Here is a 27,469-nt window from a genome sequence, read left to right as displayed (position 1 = left end):
TGAAGACATGTTTATTTAAAAGAATTTGTAAGACTTAATACTCTTACTATCAAAGAGCCAAGGAACATTTTATATTATGAACACATAGACACTGTGACAACTTAAAACTACAGTTAAGAAAGGAAGGAAAAATATTCCCCTCCCCATTCAGGGACTGAGACCTGGACCTAAAATTTTTTCAGTTAGCTAGTCTCCAAGCCCATCCTTTAAGTTCAAGAATGACATAACAAGGAGACCTAGCTTTGGGGGAGAGGAGAGTTGTAGGGTCTGGGGAGCCTAGTTTCTCATCTTTTGGGAGGGGAGACCACCTGCACAATCCACAGAAGAGGGCAGACCTGAGAGAGAAAAAGAAAGATAAGAGAGAAAGGGAGAGAGAGAGAGAGAGAGAGAGATGAATGGAGGGAAATTCCTACCCACTTGCATGGGTAAAGTGAGATTGGCACTTACTTGAATCTAAATCCATTCCTCTCCCTCTATGATAATACCACTGGGCAGGTAAACATTGAATAAAAGTCAACACAAATGTTAGTCTGGGGCTGCACTCAGCCTAAGACAGCCCCTACAGCAGAGCCTTCATCCCCAGTGACTTAGGCAGTGAGTTAGACAAGACTTGTACAATGGGTCTGGTTCCCTCATTTCACCATGGGGAACTTCTACTTTGGGTCTGCAAGGACTAGAGATATAGGACAAAGACCTGCAGATCTCAGCATCTTCAGAGATACAGCATGGCAACCAAGAAATTTAGTATATCCAGGGGACATGGTGGAGGGAACTATAGAGTAACAGCCAGACCTTCCAAATGAATACAAAAAGGAGGGCTTGTACAAGCTACCTCTGGGCCTTAAGAAAGAGATAAGCATAGGAGTGTTTGAGATATATGCACCCAGCCTGTTGGGAAGTCCAGCAAGAGGACTGCTTGTCCCTTCAAAGTCTAAGGCAAGAGTACAGGGAGAGGAAACACTGGAACCTTTACTTGAAGCAAGATAGGGGTCTTCCCCAGCACTCAACCCTACAGCTCCTCAGGATCTAGGCCCGAGGCACGAGAGACAGAGAATCATGTCCAGGATCTTTGCCCTTCTCTTAGCTCCAAATGGCAGGGGTTGAAATGTGGGTGGGAGAAAAGACACGCTGTCATTAACACCTGAACCACATTTCTTCCTAAACCAGAAATCCCAAGAGCAGAAAGAAAAAGAGCAAAGTGAGAGAGGAGTTGTGCTTCCATCACATTAAATAGGAGACTTGGTGGGGGTGGGAACTGGTTGTTTCACATCAGGACATCAATAACTCTGGCCAAAGGGAGGGGTTCTGATCAGCAGAGTTTCATGTGTTCTCTTTCTCTTCATTCATCCTGCTTCCGTTTTGGCTTTTTGGGGTTTCGAGATCGACTCTTGGCTTTGCACAGTGGACATATAGGTGCATTCCGGTGAATTTGCTGGTGACATGACAAGCAGGCCTGGTGGAGGGCACAGGACAAATAACATTAGTGGTAAGATCATAGATCTGACTTACGATCCCCAGGGGCCCAGAAAGTAATTGTGATTTTCTATCAGGAAGCAATGGTAATCAATAAATAAGAGCCAAATAGAGAACAGAACTCGTGGAGGCCATAGAAGATGGGAGTGAAAAATACAATCCCAGGTCAGAAAGCAGTATTGAGAAAACATATGAAAAACTTGGAAATAAGGCAAAAGGAGGACTATATATCCATTCACAATTACTGCAACATTATTAATGAAGTTGATCCAAGAACTATTTCATTTTCTAGGGCAGGGGTCAGCAAACTGTTTCTGTAAAGGTCAAGACATTAAATACTTTAGATTTTTATGCTACATGGTCTTTGTTCCAACTACTCAAATCTAACTATATTATGTGAAAGAAGCTCTGGACAGTACATAAACAAACTTGTATGAATGTGTGCATACAACTTTAAAGAAAAATAGGGAGCAGATGAGACTTGGCCAGCATGCTATACTTTGCTGAACTCTACCTCAGAAGAAGGCCCTTTGACCGTTTACTATTGATCAGGGCCCACACTCTGTGATGTTACACTGATAGGCTGCATTTTTTCCCCAGAAAATATGCAAATTCATTCTATTAGGAATAAAAGGTAATCACAAAGGTTGCCGTGTTATCGTCCGGTAGGACATAAACCAGGTCTGTGTCTCACTTTACAAATTTATTTCAGCATTCCTTTCGTGACCATATAAATATCAGCTCCTCAAATGCCCTTGGAACCTGCTTTGTACTCCTGCTGGTTTCCTAATTTATGACACATGCACATTATAAATTTAGGTAAGAGTCATGTTTTTAACTTTAGAGGACTCATCAGTCTCCCTGTACTTGTAACCCACTGGGAATGCAGGGTCCAAAATAACACAGACATGCCTCCCCTTCCTCTGTGCCACAAGCAAAAGTTCTTTAAGGAAGGCCAAAAATAAACAAGACCCAGACCGGACATCCAGCCTCCCACTGACTTCTCATGGGAGGATACTTTGCTTCTTCCATGACCCCTACCCAGCTCACTCACCTTCATAGGTGGGGGCTGCTGCCTGAAGGTAGCTGTCTGCCGAGTGTCCTGCTTCCTAGCCACTTGAAGTTGTTGGGCGGCAGCGGCGGCGGCGGCCAGGGACTCGGGGATGGGGGGCTCCTGAGGCTCCGTCTGCCACTCTGCTTTCTGCTTCTCAAAGTAACTTTGGAGATGAGAGACACTGGCTTTCATTCTGAAAGCAAGGAGAACCTTGCCCCTCTTAAATACCCCATGCCACAGAACTATGGTTTGTGTATGGCTCACTCTAGAAAGTTCCTGTACCCTCCCCCAACACAAGGCTCTTCTCCCTTGGTGCTAGGACCATTGTCTCTTGGCAAGGGTATTCTTCCTACTTATTGACACTGACAGACCCAGAAAATCAAGAAATCCCAGGGCTAGCAAGATCCTTAGTCATATTCTTTGTCCCATGCTAGTTTGCAATATTCCTAATTAAGTGTCCTCAGGCCTATGTTGACATACCTCTTGAAATAGGGAGCTCACAACTTCCACAGGCAACCTGCTATACTTTTAAGAAACACTTCCTTCTACTCAGCCAAACTCTGTCTCTTTGAGCCTAATTCTTAACTCTTGGTCTTGAGGTAAAGTCTCGGGCTAGTCCTCAGGACTATGAAAGCTCCAGCTTTTGTGTTTTCAAAGGTTTCTGAAAACCCCCTCTAGACTGAATTGACCTCACAGGAATCACAGATATAATATTATGCTGTCAAAATCACACAAAGGATTTTAAAAGCCACCTGGTGATTCTAGTCTAACCATCCTTCTTCTGGTGTAACAGCTTAGTGCAGAAATGTGTCCAGGGTCATGAAATGAGTCATTGATCGGTCCAAGATAGAACTAAGTACCCCAATATGCAGGCCAGGTTTGGGGTATTGTACACATACACGTGTGTACATGTGGGGGGTATGTGCTGGGGTCAAGGGGCAGTCGACTTACTCCAAAGAGAGCTTCTCCTCCTCTTCACACAAGTCAGGCAGCCTCTGTAGGCCCAGAGTCATGCGCAGGGCATCAACATGTTCCTTCAGCGGCTTATACTCATCATGCAGCCGCCGAGTGGACTCTAGAAGCTTATTTAGGTCATTCTCAGACTGTTTGATAGTGTTCTCCATCTGAAAAATAAAGTGAGGTAGACAGAGAAAAGATCCCCAGGTTCTCCGAAAGGCTCTACAGCTGAGTTAGTAATGGCACAGACTCCAGAGCCAGATCAATCTATATTCAAGTTCACAATTTGTTATGTCCTCCCTATGTGACTCTTGTCAAACTTCAATTTCTTCATCTGCATGATGGTGATAGTAATGATGCTTACATCATGCAATCTTGGTGAATATTCAATGATCAAATAGATATAAAGCACTCAGTATAGGAGCTAATGGAGCAAAGGCTTAGTAAAGAGTGGTGTTCCAATGCAGTATCTTAGAGATGAAATGGCCAGTACACCACATTACCATTTTACAGGTCAGAGAATGGAGACTCAGAGGGAAGAAGGGATTTCCCCAGGGAAATACTTCTTTGGGATACAGTGGCCTAGATTCTCAATCATTCTTGCTCATTTCATTTGCACTGTATCCTTTGCTAATTGGCAGCAAAGCAAAGCTGCCAATTCCTCATGAAACTCAGAATTCTGTGATCTCTAACAGAAAATCTCAAGTGCATACTGCTCAAACCTCGTTTATATTTTCTTTAAGATCCTGCGCCTGATAACATCAGAAATGAGTATTACCACTGAAGTGACTTGATCTCAAGAATAGAAACAGCTCCTTCAAGAGTGAAAAAAAATACTTCCCATTGTCATAGGCTCTAAGGGTTGGAAAGTAACTTATACATCGGCATCTCCAACCGCCTTCCTGGTGAAGGAATAATCAATACAACAGCCCAGACAGGTGGCCATTCTGACCCTGCTTGGATAACTACAAAAGAAGGAAGCTTATTACCTTGACAAACAGTTAATTTCCTGTATTCCAAGAATCTCCCAAGGATAGTCTTTAATGAGGGAACCCTTATTTGGTAGGCAGGCAGAGATGATTTGTTCAATCTAGTTGGAAGCTCTGTAGCACTTTAAGCTATACCCCAGCAGCAGCTGCCTGTTTGGCTTGTCTCCAGGGCTCCAGGGCTAGCCTTCTACTCCTAGAATCCCAAAATGAGAACACATCAGAGCTGAAAGAGCCCTTATAGGTTATTGAGTCCCTCTTATAGTGCAGAGAAGGAAAAAGAGGCCCAAGGAGAAGGGAACTGTTGGTTATATACAGTAAGTCAGTCCCAGAGCCAGGGCTGGATCTTAGAACTTCTAGATTCTTCCACTTCACCACAACTTGATGCCTGCTCCCCCAGGTTGGCCACAGGCACATCTCCAGGAAAGGCCATAGCACTTACTACTGTCTCTTCCTCAAAGGGCCCAGAGGTGGGCTCCAGGTAGCCAGCCACATACCACATTGATGTCAGCATGGATTAGGCGGAGTTCTTCTACATGAGCCATCTTCTCCTGTAGCAGAAGGTCCATCTCTTGCTTGTATTCCTTCAGGTGCCTCTCTTCTGACTCAAGTGCCTCAAACTCAGCCTTCAGACGGGCTTTGATCTTCTCCATCTGCAGAGTCTTATTCCTGTAATTCCCAAAAAGCAGAAAACAGGCCAACAGGAGAATGGAGAAAGATGGAACTATAGTATACAAGAGTTAGGCTAGAGGACAGGGTTTTCTTTCTAAGCCATCTTTCCAAGCCTCCCTCTCTTCAGGAAAAGCCAACGCGAAATCATCCCCAAAATGTTAGGAGATGCTTTGTTCTAAAATGAAAGCTCCATGTGTCTCAAATGGGGTTATTTCTTTTTCCCATAACATTTGCAAATATGCAGCAAGTTTTAGCTCTTAGATTAATTCAAGGGAGAGCACGTGCAATAGCTTTCCCTGAGCCACAAAGAACTCGCATCCAAGATGCCAACAGTGATCTGTTGAGAAACTCTAGGGAAGCACTGTCCAAAAAACTTTCTGCAGTTATGAAAATGTTTTGTATCTGTGCTTTCCAATACATTAGCCGTTAAGAAAATGTAGCTACTGAGCTCTTGAAATGTAGCTAATGCAAGTGGGGGAATGAATTTTGAGCTTTAATTCCAATTAAATTCTAAATTTAATCAGCCATGTGGCTAATTGCTGCTATAATAGAAAGCACAGCTCTAGAGGGTCTACTCAACAATTCTGAAAGAAGAAGGGAAATGAAACTATTGTGGGTCATTTCTTTCCCTTCATAAAAAAGCAAAAACCTGTTTCTCCTTGTTTAGTTCAAATTGTATACCCTGTGGCTTAGCAATCCTCCTACAATATACTAGGAATTTATTCTAAGAAAGCACGTTAAGAAAGCAGGATGTTAACAGAAGACTGGCGATATGTACTCTATAGAATACTATACAGCAGTAAAAAAAAATGAAATCCAGTCATTTGCAACAAAATGGAGGAATATGGAAAACATCATGCTGAGTGAAATAAGCCAGTCCCAAAGGGACAAATATCATATGTTCTCCCTGATCTGTGACAACTAACCGAGCACCAAAAAGGAAACCTGTTGAAGTGAAATGGACACTATGAGAAACAGTGACTTGATCAGCCCTTGTCCTGACTGTTGACGAACAACTTAATACTTTATCCATTTTAGTATTTTTTTTTTGTTCTACGTAATACTCTTGGTTGAACTCTTTAATTAACACACAATTATTCTTAGGTGTTTAAATTTTAACTGAAAAGTGGTCCCTGTTAAATATAAGAATAAGAGAGGGAGGAGATGTACAGTTCTACAAATGCTCAATCGGACTTACCCCAAACGGTAGAGTTAGAAATGTGCCAGGGAATTCCAATTCAATCCCATCAAGGTGGCATGTACCAATGCCATCTCACTAGCCAAAGTGATCAGTTTCAGTTCACAATTGAGCTTAATGAAAGGATTAAGAGTCAACAAGATCACATAAACAAGACTAGTGTCTGTTCATACTAACTGAAAAAATTAAAAAGGAGAGAACGATCCAACATGCAAAGTGGGGTACACAGCAGACTCATAGAATGGCAGATGTCTTAAACAGCACTCTGGCCTCAGAATCAGCCCTTAAGGCATTCAGATCAAGCTAAAAAGTCCTTGAGAGTACTTTAGGCATGGAAAGCCAAGGCACTTTAGCAAAAAAAAAAAAAAAAGAAAGAAAAAAGAAAAAGAAAACGAAAACAAAACCTAAATGAAAGATCTCTGCGAGTGAGATCCCAGTGGAAAGAACAGGCTATCAAAGAGGGAGGTACCTTTCTCTGAAGGGAGGAGAGAACGTCCACTTTGACTATGGACTTGTCTAAATAAGATCGGAATTGGTAAACTCAAGAGGCTTCCATAGCCTTGGCAGCTCATGACAAGAGCCTCGGGTGATTACTGATGTCATTAAATAAGGGTGTCGATTGTTAAATCAACAACAGGAGTCACTGTGCACTTACTCCCCATGTAGGATCTCTGTCTTTCATGTGTTGTACTATGTGAATTAACGGTATAACTAGTACTCAAACAGTACTTTATACTTTGTGTTTCTGTGTGGGTGCAAACTGTTGAAATCTTTACTTAATTTATACTAAATTGATCTTCTATATATAATGATAATTGAGATTGAATCTTGATGAAGAATGGGATGGGAGAGGGAGTGGGAGATGGGATGGTTACGGGTAGGAGGGTCGTTATGGGAGGAAAAAAGCCACTATAACCCAGAAGTTGTACTTTGGAAATTTATATTTATTAAATAAAATTTTTAAAAAAAGAAAGCAGGAAGTTAAGATGCTTGTGTTTTCTGGATATGGACAAAAACAGGATATTTGGCAACCTGTAAAGATTTGTGACATGGAAAATATTGAAGAGACACTGAATGAAAAAGAACGAACATTAAGACTGCAATTTCAAAATACACATGCACGTGAATAAACAAGAAAAGAAAGTGGCAGAGTATGTGGTCCCAAGGGCCCTTAGGAACATTTGAAGCTTGTCTTTAGGAGAGACTCACAAAGTTTTGTAAGGAGGGTCCTCTAAGCACTTTGCTGTCCTCCCAGTGGCTCCCTATTTTCTGGATCTCAGGACTTGCCTCACCACTAGCTACTTACTTGTATTTGGCATTTCCTTTCTCTGCCTCCCCTTTGCCTCAGCCTATCACACAGGTGCTCTAGCTCCACAGATGACTGTGCTCTCTGACATCTGCCTGTGCCTGGCTTCAGTCCCTCTCTCCTTTTCCGGAATTGTCTGTTGGCTCCTGTCTTGAGAATTAGCCCTCCATGACACAGAACGAGAGAAAGAACTGTGTTAGGGGATAGGATGGGGGGAGGTTTTCTTTCTATTACTGAAAAAGATTCTTTACATATTATTATACTGTTTTTACCTTAGAAAAGGGTAAAAGGATGGATACTATCCCATTTGTAGAGAAGATAACTGAAGTTCAGATTAGTAACTTGCCCAGGATCACAGAATTAGTAAATTGGGTATTTTAACCCAGGGCTAACACCAAATCCTACATATTATCAACTTTTACTCCACACTGCCTTTGACTGAAATTACCATACTGAGAACTATAAGAATATTGAGGACAGCTCTTGGTATACCTGGTTAACTATCTTGCAAAGGGATGATACTGATTTGAATTGGTCATTTATTTATTTGGTCATTTATTTATTTATTTGGTCATTTATTTATTTAGATAGTCTCCAATCCAGACTTCTCCTCCTATTCCAGGTTACATACAAAGCAATCTGAACTTTGCCTACCCTTCCACAGATGGTAAACCTGAGGTTCAGAGTAGTTTACTGTCTCACTCTATGTCAGACAGCCAGTTAGGGCAGTGCTGGGCCAAGAACCCATTTTTGTAGCAGTCACATCATGAAATGAGTAGGTGATTTAGATTCATACCTAACTATAAATCCAGGTTCTGCTCCTGACTAGGTATTTGCCCTTGGGCAATAGTAATGACAACTATATGTATATTTTAATTTGCACACCTATTATGTACCAATTATAGAGAGTTTAAATATACACTCATTCAACCAACATTTATCAATGAGAATGAACAGAAGTTAGCTGGTGATAGGAAGTGGACACAGAGAAGAGCATTCTAGGCAGAGGGAGCAGCATGAGCAATGGTCACAAAGCAGGGAAATATGTCACATTAAAGGCATTGCACAAAGACCAGTGTAGTAGCAGCATCTACTGCAAGAGCAAGAGAGGCCTAGATGGAACTAGGGAGGTTTGTAGGGGCTGCAACCCAGTCTGGAGACCAGAAAGAGAAATTTTTTTAGATTTTTAAGCAGCAGGAAAGTAACAGTACATAATCATCTTACTTCAGTTTTCTCAGCCTTGGCTTCCTCATCAGTGACCCAGGAATAATAATTGCACTTACTTTACAGGTTATGTGTGAGTATTAAATAAGCTAAGACATGTAAAGTTCCCAAGCAGAGTATGTGGCACAGAGTGGGCAATCAACAAATGATAGTGCCCTTCCCTCTCCCACTCTGCCAACAATTATACCGTGGTTATCACCTTCATCACAGTGGTTTGTACTTTGTTACAAAGAACCTACAGGAAGTATAGTGTGTGTGCATGTGTGGGTGGGCATGTGCATGCATGCACGTGTGGTGCACGCACACAGATACATATACATGCACTGTCATGAGTAGTCATTTATTATCAGCTATTAAGATTAATATAGGGGCTGGCGCTGTGGCATAGCAGGTAAAGCTGTCGCCTGCAGTGCTGGCCCATAAAGGTGCCAGTTCAAGACCCGGCTACTCCACTTCCTATCCAGCTCTCTGCTATGGCCTTGGGAAGCAGTAGAAGATGGCCCAAATCCTTGGGCCTCTGAACACACGTGGGAGACCCGGAAGAAGCTCCTGGCTCCTGGATTCAGATTAAGCACATTTTGTGGCCATCTGGGGAGTGAGCCAGCAGATGGAAGGCCTCTCTCTCTCTCTCTCTCTCTCTCTCTGCCTCTCCTTCTCTCTCTGTATAAATCTTTCAAGTAAATAATCTTTAAAATTAATTAATTAATTAATATAATAAACATTAGCATAAGCCACCTCATAATGTCAATGTAAACAATGGCAGTACACAGGGCTGAGCCAAGCCTTCCTAAATTGTAAATCAATTCAATTAATATGGCAGCAATTATCAGTAAATGAGATCGGGGTGAAAGTTCTCTCCCACAGACACTTAATAGAAATCAGCGAAGTGTAGACCTAACTGTCTTTGTACCTTTAATTCACTTTCTCTACTTCTGTTTATACAACCCATGTTGTCAGGTAGAAGTCAGTGCAATCCCAAATTAAATAAAAATACACCAAAGGCTTTCACCTGCTGGTTGCTGCAGTAGACATGGAAAAATCAAAGGCACAAAGGCTCCTTCAATCAACCTAAGACATTTGCTCTCTATGGGGAGAAGGGCTGTCCCCAGCAAGATGACAGCTTCATTCTTTGGGTATAGGGCACAGGGTAGCTGCAATGTCTATCCAAGGTGTTTTGGATCATTTGTCAATTGCTCACTGGGACAAGAAATAGCAAGGATCAGAGATCCTGACAAAAGGGCAAAAGGGCCAAGACTCCTGATTAGGGGAAGGGAACAAGGTTCTGAAGATGGCTTTCAGAAATTGCTTCTATTTTGCTATTTCTAAAGTCATTTTCTCAGGGGGGAGCCTTGCTCATGCTTCAGCAGAGGAACAGCAGTATCATCAGAGGCTTCAATGGTGCTGCTGTTACTTTTCAGCAGTTGTGTAGCAAGGACAGGAGCAGTGGGAGCAGTTTACCCTGTGTGCAGACAATAAAGGGTGCATGATGACCATTATGTTTAGTAAGGTAAGCCAGACACCAAAATATTAATGTCTTATGTTTTCTCTGATTTGCAGTAGCTAATACACAGAATACAAAAACATGTAATGTAGATGAGCAAAACTGACATCTTGAGATTTAATTATTATTTATAGCCTGTGTCTATACCTCTGCAGAATAGTAGTCTCTACTTTCTGCTTGTTGAATTCCTTATTTAGTGGATGATTAAGCCTGTGATTATAAAGTACATTGAAAGTATGTTATCAGGGCTGGCACTACGGCATAGTGGGTAAGGCCACCGCCTGTGGTGCCAGCATCCCATATGGGGACCAGTTTGAGTTCCAGCTGCTCCACTTCTGGTCCAGCTCTCAGCCGTGGCCTGGGAAAGCAGTGAAGGATGGCCCAAGTTCTTGGGCCCCTGTGCCCACATGGGAGACCTGGAAGAAGCTCCTGGCTCCTGGCTTCAGATCGGCACAGCTCCAGCCGTTGTGGCCATTTGGGGAGTGAACCAGTGGATGGAGGGCCTCTCTCTCTCTCTCTCTCTCTCTCTCTGTGTGTGTGTGTGTTTGTGTGTGTAAAACTCTGACTTTCAAATAATAAATAAATCTTTTAAAAATTTATAAAAAATAAAAAAGAAAGTATGTTATCACAAATTTGAAAGGAAAAAAAGAAGGAAAGGAAGGAGGGAGTGGGAAGTATCATTATGTGCTTAAAATTGCATACAAGAAATACATGAAATTGGTTCCCTTTATATAAATATAAATTAAATTTTGAAAATGAAAGTTAAAAGGTAAAAATAGAACAAAATAAATTTGGTCTACTCTTTATTATCACCATGCACTGGAAATCCTACACAATGTCCACTGAAGAACAAGTGGGTTCACACCATTTTTGGCCAATTATGAATAAAGTCACTATGAATATTCATGTACATATTTTAGGGTAACCATAAATTTTCATTTCTCTAGTATAAATGACCAAGATTACAATTATTAAGTAATTGCAGGTTTAGTTTTTCAAGAAACTGCCAACTATTCCAGAATGGCTGTACCATTTCAATGTGTGAGGGATCCAGTCGTCCTATCAATCCAGCCATTTTATTTCAACTGTCATAATAGGCACACAGTGATACTTCAAAGTGATATTAATTTACATTTCCCTGATGGATAGCAATGCTGAATACCATTCTATGTACTACTTTTCCATCTGTATGTTGTTTTCCATGAAATGTGTTTAGACCTTTGACCCATTATCCAATTGCATTATTTTTCTCACCTTTGAGTTTTAAAACTTCTTTATATATTCTAGATATGAGTCCTTTGTCAGATATTTGGTTTGCAAATATTTTCTCCTTCTCAGTAGCTTGCCTTTTCATCCTCTTAACAGGGCCTTTAGCAAACATTCATGATTTTTTGTGAAGTCTAATTTATTGAATTTTTCTTTTATACAGCCTGCTTTGCTATCATAAGACTATTCACCAAGCCTTAGGTTCTATGAGTTTTCTACACTATCTATGAAAAGTCATATCGTTAGATTTACATCTTCATTCATAATTAATTTTATAACAGATGTGACATTTAGGTGGAGTTTTTTTCTTTGGCTACCCAATTGCTCCTGCACTACTTGACATAGAGACTATCCTCATTCACTGAATTGTTTTTGCACCTCTGTCAAAGTTATACTTCTGTGGGTAAGTTTTCGTGTTCTAAATTTTATTCCATTGGACTGTGTGTCTCTCCTTTCACCAATACTGCACAATCTTAATTACCACAGCTATATAAGAAGTATTGAAATCAAGAGTGTGATACATCCCACTAGATTTTCTCCAAAATTGCTTTAGCTGCTCTATCTTCCTGTGCTATACAAAGCTTAGAATAATCTTTTATGTATCTACCAAATTTTTTCTGGGATTTGGATGGGAATATCATTAAGTCTGTTCATCAGTTTGGGAAGATTGATATCTTTGCTATATTGAGTTTACAAAGTATGAACATGAGACTACAATAAGAAAGTAGCCATCTACAAGACAGGAAGAAAATTCTCAAAAACCCTAAAGTTTCCAGAACCTTGATCCTGGACTGGTAGCCTCCAGAAATGTGGGAAAATAAATGTCTGCTGTTTAAGTCACCCACTCTGTGGTATATTGTGGTATTTTGCTATGACACATTGAGTAGACATTCATACACACACACACAAACACACACACATATATATTGTTACTTCAAAAAGTTTGTGGAAAATAGAAACTTGAAATTCATACACAATGTTTTCACAATATGCTTTTTACCTGAACTTTTTGAAGGTTCCACAAATGCATGGATTTCAAATTTTAAATATATATTTATATATAAATGATAGAAATATAATTCTAAAATATAGTTTTTACTTAGCACTCTGAGGTCCAGACCCACAATTTCTTGCTTCTACACATAGCCATTGACCACATTTTATCTTCTGGTTCTCTGAGGGATAGAGTCCCACTTTGCTTCCATCTCTACATTTCTAAGGCAGCACTTAATTGAATATTGTACTTATCTCAGTAACTTTGGGGTTAAGGATGTATACCATGAGTGGAATTTCATGGACAAGGGTAATGCATATCCTTATTTTGAGTAAGCAGTGCCAACTTGCTGAAGAGGATAGCTACACCAGTTCACACTCCTACTAGTAGTACATTTGGGCCCTTCTATCTGTGTTTTCATTCAGAAAATTGGAGCAATGGGAAGGCATTGAAAGTTACACCCAATTAGAGACTTGTAGGAGAATGTATCCTGAGATGATCTTGCAGATTTTTTCATCAACAATTAGGCATAGAAGGAAATTATCTCAACATAATAAAAGCCACATATGCAAAGCTTACAACTGATTCAATATGTAATGGTAAAAGACTGAAAGCCCATGAATAGGCAAGGATGCTGACTTCTTTCTAACATAGTACTGGAAGCCCTAGCCAAATTTAGGTAACACAGAGAAATAAGATCCAGATAGGGCCAGTGCCGCTGCTCAATAGGCTAATCCTCTGCCTGTGGTGCTGGCACTCGGGGTTCTAGTCCCAGTTGGGGCACCGGATTCTATCCCGGTTGCCCCTCTTCCAGGCCAGCTCTCTGCTGTGGCCAGGAGTGCAGTGGAGGATGGCCCAAGTCCTTGGGCCCTGCACCCGCATGGGAGACCAGGAGAAGCACCTGGCTCCTGGCTTCGGATCAGCACGATGTGCCGGCCACAGCGCGCCAACCGCGGCGGCCATTGGAGGGTGAACCAATGGCAAAAGGAAGACCTTTCTCTCTGTCTCTCTCTCTCTCACTGTCCACTCTGCCTGTCAAAAAAAAAAAAAGATCCAGATAGGAAAGTAACAGGTAAAATTATGCCTATTTTCAGGTGACCTGATCTTATAAGGTAAAAACCTAAACAATTCAAACAACAACAAAAACTTGTTAAAACTAATAAACAAATTTAGTGAAGTTAGGATACAAAAATAACATACGACTAGAACCCGGGGTACCGGGGCAGAGGATTAGCCTAGTGAGCCGTGGTATTTGTTTTTCTGTGCCTGGTTTATTTCCCTTAACAGAATGTCCTCCAAGTTTATCTATGTTGTTGCAAACGACAGGATTTCACATCTTTTTTATGGATGAATAGTATTCCGGTGTGTGTGTTTGCGTGTGTGTGTATGTGTACCACAATTTTCTTTATACATTAGGCTTTTGAAGGACACTTAATAGACAGCAGAATGAAAGTTACCAGAGGCTGGGGAAGATGGTGGGGGAAGAGGTTGAGTCAGTGCGAACTAAGTTAAAGTTATATACGTGGGATAAGTTCTAGAGTTTTATTGCACGGCAGGGTGATAATAAATAACAGCAATTATTGTGTATTTAAAAATAGCTGGTAGGAGGGACTTTATTCTCACCACAAATAAAATAAAAATCTGAGCTTACAGATATCTCAATTACCCTGATTAGATTATTCCACAATGAATACAGGTATCAAAACATAAAATTATTGCCCATAAATATGTGTAATTTATTATGAATAAGCTAAAAATAAAACAGAACTTAGAAAACTTAAAATAGAACTATCATATAATGGATATTTATTAATAGAATTGAAATCAGGATCTCTAAGAGATATCAGCACTCCCATGTTCACTACAGTATTCAATAGCGCAAATATGGAAAAAAACAAATGCCCATTAGCAAATGACTAGATAAAATGTGTTATATTCATACAATGATTACTGTAAAAAGGAAGGAAATCAAGGCCAGGATTGTGGTACAGCAGGTTAAGCCACCACCTGCAATGCTAGCATCCCATGTTGGAACACCTGTCCACATCCCAGCTGTTCTGCTTTGCATCCGGCTCTCTGCTATGGCCTGGGAAAACAGTGGAAGATGGCCCAAGTGCTTCACCACCTGTACCAACATGGGAGACCCGGAAGAAGCTACTGGCTCCTGGCTTCAGGCTGGCCCAGCCCTAATCACTGAGACCACCTGGGGAGTGAACTAGCATAGCAGATGGAAAATCAATCTCTCTCTCTCTCTCTCTCTCTCTCTCTCTCTCAAACTGTGCCTTTCAAATACATAAAAATAAATATTTAAAAAATAAAATAAAAAGGAAGGAAATCCTACAATATGTGACAACACAGATAATAATTGATGACATAATATTATATGAAATAAATTACAGAAAGACAAAAGCTTCACTTACAGGGGATATCTAAAGTATTTAAATTTATAGTAGCAGAGAGTAGAATAGTGGTTGCCAGGGTTTGGGGAGAGGAGAAGATATAGAGCTAATATTTACTGTGTATAAAATTTCAGTTTTGGGGGTTGGCACTGTGGCATAGCGGGTAAAGCTGCTATCTGCAGTGCCAACATCCAAGATGGGCGCCAGTTCGAGACCTGGATAATCCACTTCCAATCCAGCTCTCTGCTATGGCCTGGGAAAGCAGTGGAAGATGGCCCAAGTGCTTAGGCCCCTGCACCTGTGTGGGAGACCTGGAATAAGCTCCTGGCTCTTTGCTTCGAATCAGCACAGCTCCAGCCATTGCAGCCAATTGGGGAGTGAACCAGTGGATGGAAGACCTCTCTCTCTGTCTCTCCTCTCTCTGTGTAACTCTGCCTTTCAAATAAATTTAAAAAAAATAAAGAAAATAAAATTTCAGTTTTGCAAGATGAATAACATCAAGAGAGCCACAGTAGAATATCATGATTCTAGTTGAACAATATATTAAGAGGGTAGATCTCACAGTAAGTATGATTATCAAACCAAAAATAAATAAATAAAACACAGGTAACTGAAAACCAACAAGGAGGGAAGAAAGAAAAATATTTGAAGAATTAATGGGTAAAATACTTCTAATTTGGGGGTGGGCATTTGGCACAGCAGTTAAAACACCTGTTTCCAAGTCCTGGCTCTGCTTCCAATCCAGCTTTCTGCCATTGCATACTTGGGAGGCAACAGATGACAGCTCAAATAATTGGATCTCTGCCACCAATACGGGAGACCCAGATTGAGTTCCAGGTTCCTGGTTTTGGCCTGGCCCAGCCCTGGCTGTCGCAAGCATTTGGGAAATAAATCAGCCAATTGAAAATCTCTCTCTCTCTCTCTCCCTCTCTCTCTCTTTCCTTGTCTCTCCCCCACTTCAAATAAAAACTTTTTAATGTTCTCAGTTTAGTGAAAGCTATATATGTCCTAATTAAGTTCAACAAACCACAGCACAGGAAGTATGAAAAAAAAAACCTTACAAATGAGATTGTAATCAAATTGTTCATAACCATTGATATACAGAAAATGTAAAAAGCAACTGGGGTGGGGGGCAGGGAATCATATTATATACAGAGGAATAAAGAATGATAGAAGCGGCGCCAGCGCTGTGGCACAGCAGGTAAAGCCACCGCCTGCAGTACCGGCATCCCATTTGGGCGCCAATTCGGGACCCGGCTGCTCCACATCTGATCCAGCTCTCTGCTATGGCCTGGGAAAGCAGTAGAAATGGCCCAAGTCCTTGGACCCCTGCACCTGCTTGGGAGACCCAGAAGAAGCTCCTGGCTCCTGGCTTCAGATTGGTGCAGCTCCAGCAGTTGTGGCCAATTGAGGAATGAACCATAGGATGGAAGACCTCTCTCTCCCTCTCTCTGCCTCTCTTCTGTGTAACTCTGACTTTTCAATAAAATAAATATTTTTTTTTAAAAAAAGGTGGGTCACTTTGAAGTACTGACAAATTCCTTGTCAACATGGAGTTATCTAATCAGTGAAAATAACTTTGAAAAATAAAGATGAAATGTTAACTTTTTGAGCTTAGAAAAGCTGAAATACTACATCACCAGCAAACCTACATCAAAAGAAATGTTCAAGGAAGTCCTACAAGCACAGGGAAACTGATAGCAGAGGAAACCATGCATAAAGGAATAAAGAGCACTGAAAATTGTAACTACATGGAAAAATGTGATGACTCTTTTCTTCATTATTTAAATTACTAAAGAGGTAACCAATGGGTTCAACTAAAAAACATAATGTAATATCAGAGACCAGAAAAGGCGAAATAATAGTGTTGTAAGTTCTTACGCTATACATGCAATAAAATAAGCTCAACTGAAGAAAAATCGCAATGTTTAATACGTATATCATAAACCCTAAAACAACTACTGAAATAATGACAAAGACTTATAGTTAATAAAGGAGGTTAAAATGGAATCATAAAAATGCAATGTGCTATATTGGATTTGATCCTGGAAGAGTAATAGGACATTATTTGATTTCACATTGGCAAAATCCAAAAAGTTAAACTATAGTTCCAAAGCAATCCTATTAAAATCCCAAGAAATTTTAGGCAGAAACTGATAAGTGAAATTAAAAATTCATAAAGAAATTTAAAGGGCATATAATACCAAAATTAATTCTGAACAATAACAAAGTTGTAGAACTTACACTATCTGATTTCATGGATTATTATAAAAGCCCAGTGAACAAAACAGCAAAACACTGGTATAAACATAAACAAACAGATCAATGGAGCAGAAACTAGAAATAAATTTGCCAATGTATGGACAACTAAATCTTGACAAAGGTTCAAAAGCAATGCTGTGGAGAAAGGATAGTATTTTCAACAAATAGTTCTGAAGCAATTGGACATCAATATGCAAAACTATAAAAATAAAAAATAAACTCCAACCCGTACCTTGTACCATATTCAAAACTTACATGAAAATAGATCATACATCTAACAATAAAACTCAAAAAATTTTTTGAAAGAAAACATAGGATGAAAATCTTTGTGACTATGACCTAGGAATTATTTTATACGATTAAAAAATTCGTGATCCACAAAATAAAATCTGATAAATCAGGTTTCTTTATCAACATTAGTTATCAGAAATTCCAAAAGACAATTACAGACTTGGAGAACATCTTTGTAAAGTAAGCATTTGAAAAAATTACAGTCACAAAATATAAAGAACACTCAAATGACAATCAGTAGATTGAAACTGACTAAAAAATTGATTGGAACTTTTGAATAGACACTTTACCCAAGAGTAGATATATGGGAAGCAAATAAACCAATGAAGAGATGTTCAACAGGATTAGTCACCAGGAAAACAGACAATGAGACCACACTTCATACAACAAAGATAACTCTGATGTCATTTTTAGACAGAAACAAATATTGTTGAGGATGTAGAGAAACTAGAACATCTACTCACTGCTTCTGGGGATGGAAACTGGGGCAATTTTCAAAAATATTTTTTAAGTATTTTAAGAAGTTATTCAGGTACTTGTCACGTGAAATAGAAATTTCACCCCTGGGTATCTAAGCAGAAGAAATGAAAACATGCTTCCACAGAGACTTGTATGCAAATATTCAGAGTAGCATTATTCATAAGATCCAAAAAGGTGGAAACAACAGAAATGTTCATCAGCTTGTGAGTGAACAACAAAAATGTGCTATCCCCATGCACTGAGAGATTATTTATCAACAAAAGGGACAAAATACTGACACCTGATACAACATGGATGAATCTCAAAAACAACATGCTAAGTGACAGAAAACCACATTTTTATAACACCATTTCCAGACAATTTTCAGAAAAGACACATATATTGAGCCAGAAAGTATATTACAGGTTGCCTGTGCTTGTGAGTGGGAAAAGAAATTGACTGAAACTGGGCATTAAGATTCATTTTGGGATGGCAGAAACAGCCTAAAATTGCATCATCTCAATGCTTCCTCTGTAAATTTATTTTTAAAAAATCATTGAATTGTTTACTTACAATTGACAATTCTGTGGTTTGTAAGTTATGATTCAACTTAAATTTACAACTTAAATGTACTATAATGGCTTTCCATTGCACCCAGAATTAAATCTAAACCTGAAACCCTCTGAACCCAAATTCTAAACTCTTTCTACTCCTCTGCTTGTGAAATGACTTGTCAAAAGGAATGGATTTTTGAGTAGTTTGTTGATTGAAGTATATGGGTAGAATGTGCTAGAGGTTAACAATGAAAAAAGAAACAGAGAATTTTCACCTTTGGGGATTATTGCCTTTACTGTGTTCCTTAGGCTTAACACTTAATATCCAGTCTTCCATATTCTGTCTAGCAACTGGGTTGTTTGAGGTAAGATTAACTCTAAATAAAAAACTACCTGCCTTTGTCAAATGTGCAGAGGGCACTATGTCAGTCACTGCTTAGCTATACACACTTACTGGCTTCCTTCTCTTTAGAACTCCCATCAAACAAGCACTCAAAAAAGTTATTAAACCAGTTTTATTTACCCAAGAGTGTTGCTAGTGCCTGTGTGTGATAAATAAGAAGATCCCTTCTTTCAACTAAAATTATTGATTGAAAAAATAAAATAAAATTGATTGAGATCCGATATGGAAAATAAAAAAAAATCACAACTATCATGGTTCAAGTGGAAAAGGGGTTTCCCAAATCCTTCTTCTCTCTTCACATAAACTCCCACCTGTTTTTACCATAGTGATTCTTTATGAACCTCACTGGAACTCCCAGGGATCCTCAGAACATTATTTCAAAGCCACCAATCAATACATCCACTTCATTTCAGAGTTGCAGAAACAAAGGTTCAGAATGGGAAAGAGACTAGCACAGAACACATGTGTGTGGTCTCTGGGTCCTCTAAATGTAAAGACTTATATATGAAGTAATTTGAAATAAGTATAATTACATACATTAGAGCCTTCTAGAGATTGGCCCTTTACCATCTTTCTCTATTCAACTTCCATACCACATATCACAACACACGGTTGATTAGAAGGACTAAGCAATTACATACGGAATGAAAAAAAAAAAAACTGAGTGCAAATAGGTGGTAAATCCAGGGAACTAATTACAACAGCAGTAGCTTCACAGAAGGAAACACATCACTCTGAGTGTGGAGAATTTCATTCATCTAGTTAACATTTATTAACAGTCTGTAAGTGCCAAGAACTAGGAAGTAATTGGGTGTTAATAAAGATTTTATTTTTTATTTATTTGAAATGGAGAGAGAGGAAAAGAGAGAGAGGGAAAGACAAAGACAGAGAGAGAAAAAGAGAGAGAGACAAAATCTTCCATCTGCTGGTTCACATGATCGCAATGGTCTGGGTTGGGCCAGACTGTAACCAGGAACCAGGGACTCCATCCTGGTCTTTCAAGTGGGTGACAGGGTCCCAAGTGCTTGGGCCATCTTTGCTGCTTTCCCAAGTGCATTATCATAGAGCTGGATAGGAAGCAGAGCACCTGATTCAGATTCAGACTCTGATATGGTAGCATACTAATATGGAATGCCAGCATCTCAACCAGCAGCTTAATATGCTACACCACAGTGCTGGACCCAAGATTTTATTTAATAATAACAGCTATTACATTTGTGGTGTCTACTATGTTCCAGCAATTCTGATAGGAACTTTATATGCTATTGAATTTAATCTTCACCACAACTAAGTAAGAAGATATATTTAGCTTCATTTTTATAGATGGAGAATTTGAGACTGAGAGAAGTGACTTGCTCAAGACCACAAAATCAAAAAGCAGAAAATCTGGTGCTGTGAACTTGATCACCTTTCTGTCACTTCAAGGAACTTTCAAACATGTGGTGGACTTAAAGTCGTGGAAAAAGCCAAAAGAGTTGTTCTCACAACTGAATCACGAATGTTCAGGGTAAAATAGAACATACCAGGTCGGCGCTGTGGCACAGTGGGTTAAAGCCCTGGCCTGTGCACTGGCACTCCATACGGGCACCAGTTCAAGTCTCTACTGCTCCTCTTCCAATCCAGCTCTCTGCTGTGGCCTGGAAAAACAGTGGAGGATGGCCTGCGACTTTGGGACCCTGCACCCACATGAGAGACCCGGAGAAAGCTCCTGGCTCCTGGCTTCAGATCACACAGCTCTGGCTGTTGCAACCATCTGGGGAGTGAACCAGTGGATAGAAGACCTTTCTCTCTCTCTCTCTCTCTCTCTCTCTCTCTCTCTACCTCTCTGTAACTCCGCCTTTCAAATAAATAAATCTTAAAAAAAAAGATCAAGTTACTGGCTTTGACCTGGTCCAGCCCTAACTGTAGACATTTGAGGAGTGAACCAGTAGCCCTAGTAGATGCAAAATCTCTCTCTCTCTCTCTCTCTCTTTCTCTCTAACAAAATGTAAATAAATAAATAAAATTTTAAAAAATGTTCAGCTGCCTACTTTCCTTCCAATTACTCCTTGCTGGCTAATGTAGAGGAGAAGAGAAAAAGCTCTCTGCTATGGCCTGGGAAAACAGCAGAAGACAGTCCAAGTCCTTGAGCCCCTGCACCTTCATGGGAGACCTGGAAGAACCTCCTGGCTCCTGGCTTTGGATAGGCCCAGCTCAGGCCATTGCAGCCATTTGGGGAGTGAACCAGCAGATGGAAGATCCCCTCCCCCCACCTTTGCCTCTCTGTAACTCTGCCTTTCCAATAAATAAATAAATCTTTAAAAAATATTGGAATGCACATGGGGAGCTATTAAAGTGTTCTCATTCACATAATAGTAGCTGCACTCATTTTCTCAGCCTCATTACTATGCCCTTGCTTTCCCTCTTTTCTATCTCCCTTCTTTTTATTTCTGTTCCTCTTATCCACTTACCTTTCCACCACTGTTTGAAAGCCCAAAGAATACACAGGAAAAAATCAACCAGTGTGGGATTTGGAGGTTGAGATCTGCACCATGATTTTGGAGTTGGTTGGGAGGAAAGACAGTGCTGGGCATGTGATACAAGAAGAAGCACAGAATGACCTGTGGTGAGAAAATCCATTTCTGAAGCTTTTGCCACTACAAATTCTATCATTGACACACTTGAGTGCTGAGTATAAATGTGTCTATTTCTTTTTTTAATATTTACTTATTCATTTGAAATTCAGAGTTACACAGAGAGAGAAGGAGAAGGAGAGGGATAGGGGAGTAGAGAGAGAGAGAGAGAGAGAAAGAGAGAGAGAGAGGTCTTCCATCCACTGGTTCACTCCCCAATTGGCCGCAATGGCTTGGAGGTGTGCTGATCCGAAGCCAGGAGCCAGGAGCTCCCTACAGTTCTCCCACGTGTTTGCAGGGACCCAAGGCCTTGGGACATCTTCCACTGCTTTCCCAGGCCATAGCAGAGAGCTGGATCAGAAGTGGAGCAGCTGGGACTCAAACCAGTGCCCATCTGGGATGTCGGCACTGCAGGCAGCGGCTTTACCCGCTACGCCACAGTGCCGGCCCCAAATATGTCTATTTCTGAACCTGTGTCTGGGTGTGTGTAAGGCTGTTAGTTTGACTTCATTAGGTAGTTAGGTAAGAATGCCATCATCACAGTTGCTTCATCCCAGAAAACATTAATTTTTTAACAGAAATAAGCTTTTCTGCTGATAATTTAAAACATTTAAGATATTAATAATTACAATTTAGAGCAGTTGAAGAATTGTGAACAATGGCTATTCACATTGTCAGCATTTGTAATGGCAATTAATGGCAATGAAATATATGTGCCATGTGAATAGTAGGATATATTCTTGCTTCCTTTTTAACATGGTTATTTATGTATGTGAAAGGGAAAGAAAGTGTTCCCATCTGCTAATTCACTCCCCAAATGTCCACATTGGCTGGGACTGTGCATCCAGTCTCTCACATGGGTGACAGGAGCCCAATTGCCTGAGCCATCACTGCTGCCTCCCAGGGTCTGTATTACAGAAGCTGGAGTCAAGCCTAGATTTATCTCTAGAGTGAATGTCCATCTCTCATTCTTCCTTTCTTAGCTGTGCAACCAGGGAGAGGTTGCCTAAGGTCTCTGAGCCTCAGTATCCCTATCTGTAAAATGGGAATATTAATTCTTACCACAGATTTTCACTAGGAAAAGTAAAGATTAAATGAGCCAACAGCTTTTGAATTAGTAGGTACTCAACAAATGTTAGTTCCCTTCTGCAGTACTTTTCCTTTCCTCTGGATAAATATGTGTTTATCCATCCATATGTGAACAATAAGTAGATATTTGTAGTTTAAAATCCTCAACAAAGTGATTTAACTTTTGTCATTGTCAGAAACACTTTAAATCACTTTTGGAACATACACATTTGGAATTGTGTTGTATTCTTGGTGGGCTGACCCATTGCACTACATAATGTATCTCTCTGTCCTTGGGGTTTTTCTTTACTCTGATGTCTACTTTATAAGATAATAATGTAGTTACTCCTGTTTTATTTTGATTAATGCTTTCATGGTATCTTTTCCCATCTTTTTACTCTCAACTTACCCCTGCCATTATATGTGAAGTGAGTTTGTTATACAGTTAAGTTATATTTTTTAAAATCCATTCTGCCAATTGCACTTTTAATTGATGTATGTAGATCATTTTTAATTATTGATGATGTTCAGACTAAGTCTACCTTTTTTGCTTTGTTTGTCACCTCTGTTTTCAGTTTTTGTTTTTTTTGCCCTGTTTTACTGTGCTTAACTTGAATTTTTTTTTAGAACTCTATTCTGATTTCTTTATAATGTCTTTGGCTTTTTCCGTGTTTGTCACTCAGCACTGCACTACATATACATCATTTACTGTAGTTTTCTGATGTTATCATTTTACTAGCTTTAGTGAAGTATGAAAACTTTCTCTCCTCTTCACATCCTTTTATACTTCCCTGTTTATATATATATATATATATATATATATATATATATGTCATAAATATTTCCAATCACATTGGAAAATGTTATACACTTTGATTCAATTGTCAAACATAATTAAGAAACTTGAAGAGGATAAAAGAAAGTCTACTGTATTTAATCATGTTTTTGCTTACTGTATTTGTTCTTCCTTTCTGGTGTTTCAAGATTCTCTCTTTTTCCCATTTGAAAAAACTATTTTTGTCATTCTTTTAGGGTAGATTTACTGAGAAGTTTCCTTAGTTTTCCTTAGTTATCACTAGGGGTATCATATTTTTTTAAGATTTATTTATTTATTTGAAAGGCAGAGTTACAGAGAGGGAGAGACAGAGAAAGAGAAACAGACAAACAGACCTTCTATCTGCTGGTTCACTCCCCTAAATGACTGCAATGGCTGGGGCTGGGCCAGGTTGAAGGTAGGAGCTTGGAACTCTGAGCCTCCCGCATGGGGTCCAAGCACTTGGGCTATCTCCTACTGCTTTCCCAGATGCATTAGCAGGGAGCTAATTAGCTCCATTAGCAGTGGAGCAGACAAGATTTGAACCAGTGCTCACATGGGATGCTGGCATTATTGCAGGCCAGCACCTTAACCCCGTGTGCCGCAACTCTGGCCCATAATTTTTGATTGACCGTTCTTTTCCTTTAACACCCAAACAATGTTCTCCCCCTTCCTGCTAGGGCCCTGTCAATTTCTGACAAGAAAATTGTCATTCTAATTATTTTCCATTGTAGGTATAGGTAAGATATTGTCTTTGTCAGCTTTCAAGAATTTTGTTTTTTCTCTTGTTTTCACAAGATTGACTACCATGTTTCTGGTGGAGGGTTTCTTTTTTGCTGATCCTATTGGTGTTTCATCAGCTTCTTTAATGTGGAAGTTTATGTCTTTTGAGAAGCTTTTAGTCCTTATTTCTTCAAGTACTTTTTCAGTCTATACCATCTTTCTCCTTCAGAGAATCTGTTGGTATGAATTCTGAAGTTTTTGTCATGGTCCTACAGTGAAATCTATTGTTTTATTCTTAAGCTGTTAGATTTTTTTTCCTGTCTTATCCACTTTGCTGTTGAGCTCATTCACTGAGGTTTCATGGATCATTGTTGTTGTATTTTTCAGTTCTAAACATTGCACTTGGTTATCTTTTATATTTCATATTTCTATTTGGAGACTCAGCTGAGATTTTCTATTTTATCATTTGTTTCAAGTGTGTTGTAATTGCTCAGTGAAGCATTTTTATGGTGGATAATTTAAAATCCTTGTCAGATAATTCTAACAGCTGTGCCACCTCAGTATTGGCAGCTGTCTGTATTCAAGTTGGTATCTTGGTGTGATGAGTGGTTTCTTTTTATTAAAAGTTGGACACTGCAGCTCCTACTAAAGGCCTGCGAAAGCAGTAGAATATGACCCCTGTACCCATACGGGAGACCTGGAAGAAACTCGTGGCTCCTGGCTTCAGATTGTTCCAACTCCAGCTATTGCGACCATTTGGCGAGTGAACCAGTAGATGGAAGACATATCTCTCTCTCTCTCTCTCTCTCTCTCTCTCTGTAACTCTTTCAAATAAATAAAATGAAATATTTCAAAAGTTAGATACTCTGGATATTTGTTTTGTTTTAGCAGGCCTCCTCTGGCACTCTTGTATCGATTGAAGAAGAGCAGAAGCTTAGTCTCTCCACTAAGTCTCTCCTGACATCTACATTGGGTTGTTACTGCTGGTTAGGGGGCGGAAGTTCTCTCCAACTCTCTGTTGATCTCATCCTAGCCAGCCGAGTACAAACTCCTGGTTACCGCTGGTGAGGGTAGAAGTCATGGTTCCCCAGTTGGTTTTCACTAGGACAGGTCTGTGTTCGTTGGAGATTAAATTTGCTTTCAAATAGTCTTTCTCTGGGGATAGGATAGGGTTCTTTCAAAGCCAGGTATGAGTAGAAAATTAGGCTTTCCACTTGCAAGCCTAAGTTTTTTATTAGCTGCATTGTTATTGTGACAACTGGCATCCTCTTGCACTGAGGTGTCTCACTATCTCCTGATGCTTTTGCAGAAAAAAAAAACTAAATAATAACCCCCTCTTTCTCAGACCTTCTGCTGGACATAGTGGGAAGAGCAGGATCTCTGCTCTCTAATGTGGCGTTTTCAAGCTGGGTGGCTCTGGGAAAGTCACCCAACTTCTCTGAGCCTCCATATTGTAAAGGAAGAGTAGGAAGTTCCTTGATGAAATGAGTGCAAGAAAGTCAAAGGGCCTGGAAAACCAGGGCTCAATAAACTACACGCCCCTTCCTTTTCTACCCTGCAGAAGAGACACAACCTGTCCAGAGGAAGAAGCAGCCACAGTGCTTCATCACCACCAACACCATCTATAGGCCTCACAAGGCACTCTAAGGGTTAAATCTCATAGTGACAGTCTTATTTCTTAAAGAGACACACTTGATACTCTTCACACCTTATCCCCAGATTCCTGGAAAACACTCCAAGGAGATGGCCTGAGCCAGGGCACTCAGAATGAGGGTAGGGGCTGGACCAGAGGCTCGGGCAGAACAGCGAAGGTGAAGGAAGGCCTAGTGCTGGCCCACGCAGTCAGCTCAGACGGCGCTATTGTGTTCTGAGCAAAGATAACATCACTGCCTAGCCTAAGCTGCTAGCAGAGCAACCCGGTCTCAGATGCCGGATGCCGGCAACTCCCACTCGGCCGACACACCAGCCCGGCACCTCCAGCTCCTCTGAGCAGCTGTTGGGATTCCATCATCAGCTCCGCTACCGCATCCTGAGTCCCCATCGCTCCCACCCGCCTCTGGAGCGCAGGATAGGAAGAAAGTGGCGAGTGAGTGAAAGGAAAACGAGCGCGCGCCATCCTTCCAGCACCCGCCCGCCGGGATTCCTCCGCAACAACCTACACGCCCGCCCCTCAGCCACAGCCCTAACGCGCTGGACTTGGTCCTCAAAAAGCTCTCCCTGGCTCCAGGTCCTGAAGTTGAACGAGAGACTAGGAGGGGGCAAAAATCGACTCCTAAACAGCAAGGTGCCAGAGACACCTCTAAGCCAATAAGTACTTCAAAAATTGTGCCCATGAGTGCCGATCTTGACTCCCACCCCCACCCCAAGAAGAATAAAGCTGTCCTGGGACCAACCCCATACGCCTCCATCTGCGCTTTTCAGCCTCGCCTGTCAACAAGTCTCTCCCAGTGTCTTGCACTCTCTACCCACCTCCCCCCTACCCCGTCCTCATCGCTCCTCTCTCTCTCCCCCTCCCTCCCTCTTTCCCTTCCTCTTCAACTCAGTTTTGATTGTTCCCAGACCCCCTCTTATCCTCACCTCACCTGAAAGTCTGTGGTGAATGGGCCCCTTTCCAGCTCCCCTTTGCGAGTAGCCCAACAATAGATACTTTTCATTGGTAACTCAGCCTTTTCCCGCAGCGAGGGATGAGGGGGCGGGGGCAGGGAAGGACGCTGCAACGTACCACTTACCTGATCTCTTTAATACTTTCCAATTTGCACATGATTTCTTGCTCATCTGCCATGCTTTTCACTCTCAATTTCACGTCCCGAGAAATGTACAAATACAACAGCCAAGGGATACAATAGACACAATGTAGCCACCTCCTCCCGGCTTGGGGCTCTGAGGCTGTGCGATAGGGGCTTGGAGAAGGCCTGGGAGCTGTAGTCCGCAGCTCCAGGGCCAGCCAGGCAGCCCGGGGCCCTATAGGACTACAACTCCCAGAAGGCCAAGCGAGATATGCCTGTTTCTCTTCCTGCAGCCGCACTTTAAATCAATTTGTCACAGATAATTATGTCAAAGGTTGTGAGGAGTATAAGGGAATGAGGATTCTCCTCTGGCCCGTTGGCCGAAAAATGGGGGAAAATACTCTTGAAGTCAGCTGGAGAGACAAGAGACATACCCATACACACCCCTCTGGGGACCCTCACACCTACCCACCCCCAGAAGGTTACCAGAAGTTGCTAATACTCTACTCCTTGGGGCTGGGAGAGAA

The 27,469-nt window shown here is 40.8% G+C and overlaps 1 protein-coding gene across 2 annotated transcripts; it reads right to left on the bottom strand.

Moving 5' to 3' along the window:
- ZC4H2 (zinc finger C4H2-type containing) lies at nucleotides 1-27,108 on the bottom strand. 2 transcript variants are annotated; one of them, XM_062183590.1, is made up of 5 exons: nucleotides 26,946-27,108; nucleotides 4,968-5,139; nucleotides 3,479-3,651; nucleotides 2,528-2,690; nucleotides 1-1,453 (listed from the first exon to the last, which is right to left on the bottom strand). In XM_062183590.1, exons 1-5 carry the CDS (start codon nucleotides 26,996-26,998, stop codon nucleotides 1,340-1,342), a joined length of 675 nt encoding a protein of 224 aa, XP_062039574.1. In that variant the 5' UTR covers nucleotides 26,999-27,108; the 3' UTR covers nucleotides 1-1,339. The 2 variants fall into 2 exon arrangements, with proteins under 2 accessions (XP_062039574.1, XP_062039575.1); XM_062183591.1 differs by lacking the exon at nucleotides 2,528-2,690.
- Between the last annotated feature and the right edge of the window lie 361 nt (nucleotides 27,109-27,469).

The sequence above is a fragment of the Lepus europaeus genome, chromosome X, assembly GCF_033115175.1.
Source record: "Lepus europaeus isolate LE1 chromosome X, mLepTim1.pri, whole genome shotgun sequence".
Taxonomy (NCBI): Eukaryota; Metazoa; Chordata; class Mammalia; order Lagomorpha; family Leporidae; genus Lepus; species Lepus europaeus.
The sequence above is the reverse complement of the archived record's forward strand: the minus strand, read 5'-3'. Positions and strand labels throughout refer to the sequence as shown.

Coding starts and splice junctions, on each gene's coding strand:
- ZC4H2 (XM_062183590.1), bottom strand. CDS start 26,998: ATGGCAGATGAGCAAGAAATCATGTGCAAATTGGAAAGTATTAAAGAG. Junction 2,691..3,478: donor GAGGAGAAGCTCTCTTTGGA/GTAAGTCGACTG, acceptor TCATCTCCAAAG/TTACTTTGAGAAGCAGAAAG. Junction 1,454..2,527: donor AGCAGCCCCCACCTATGAAG/GTGAGTGAGCTG, acceptor GCCCTCCACCAG/GCCTGCTTGTCATGTCACCA.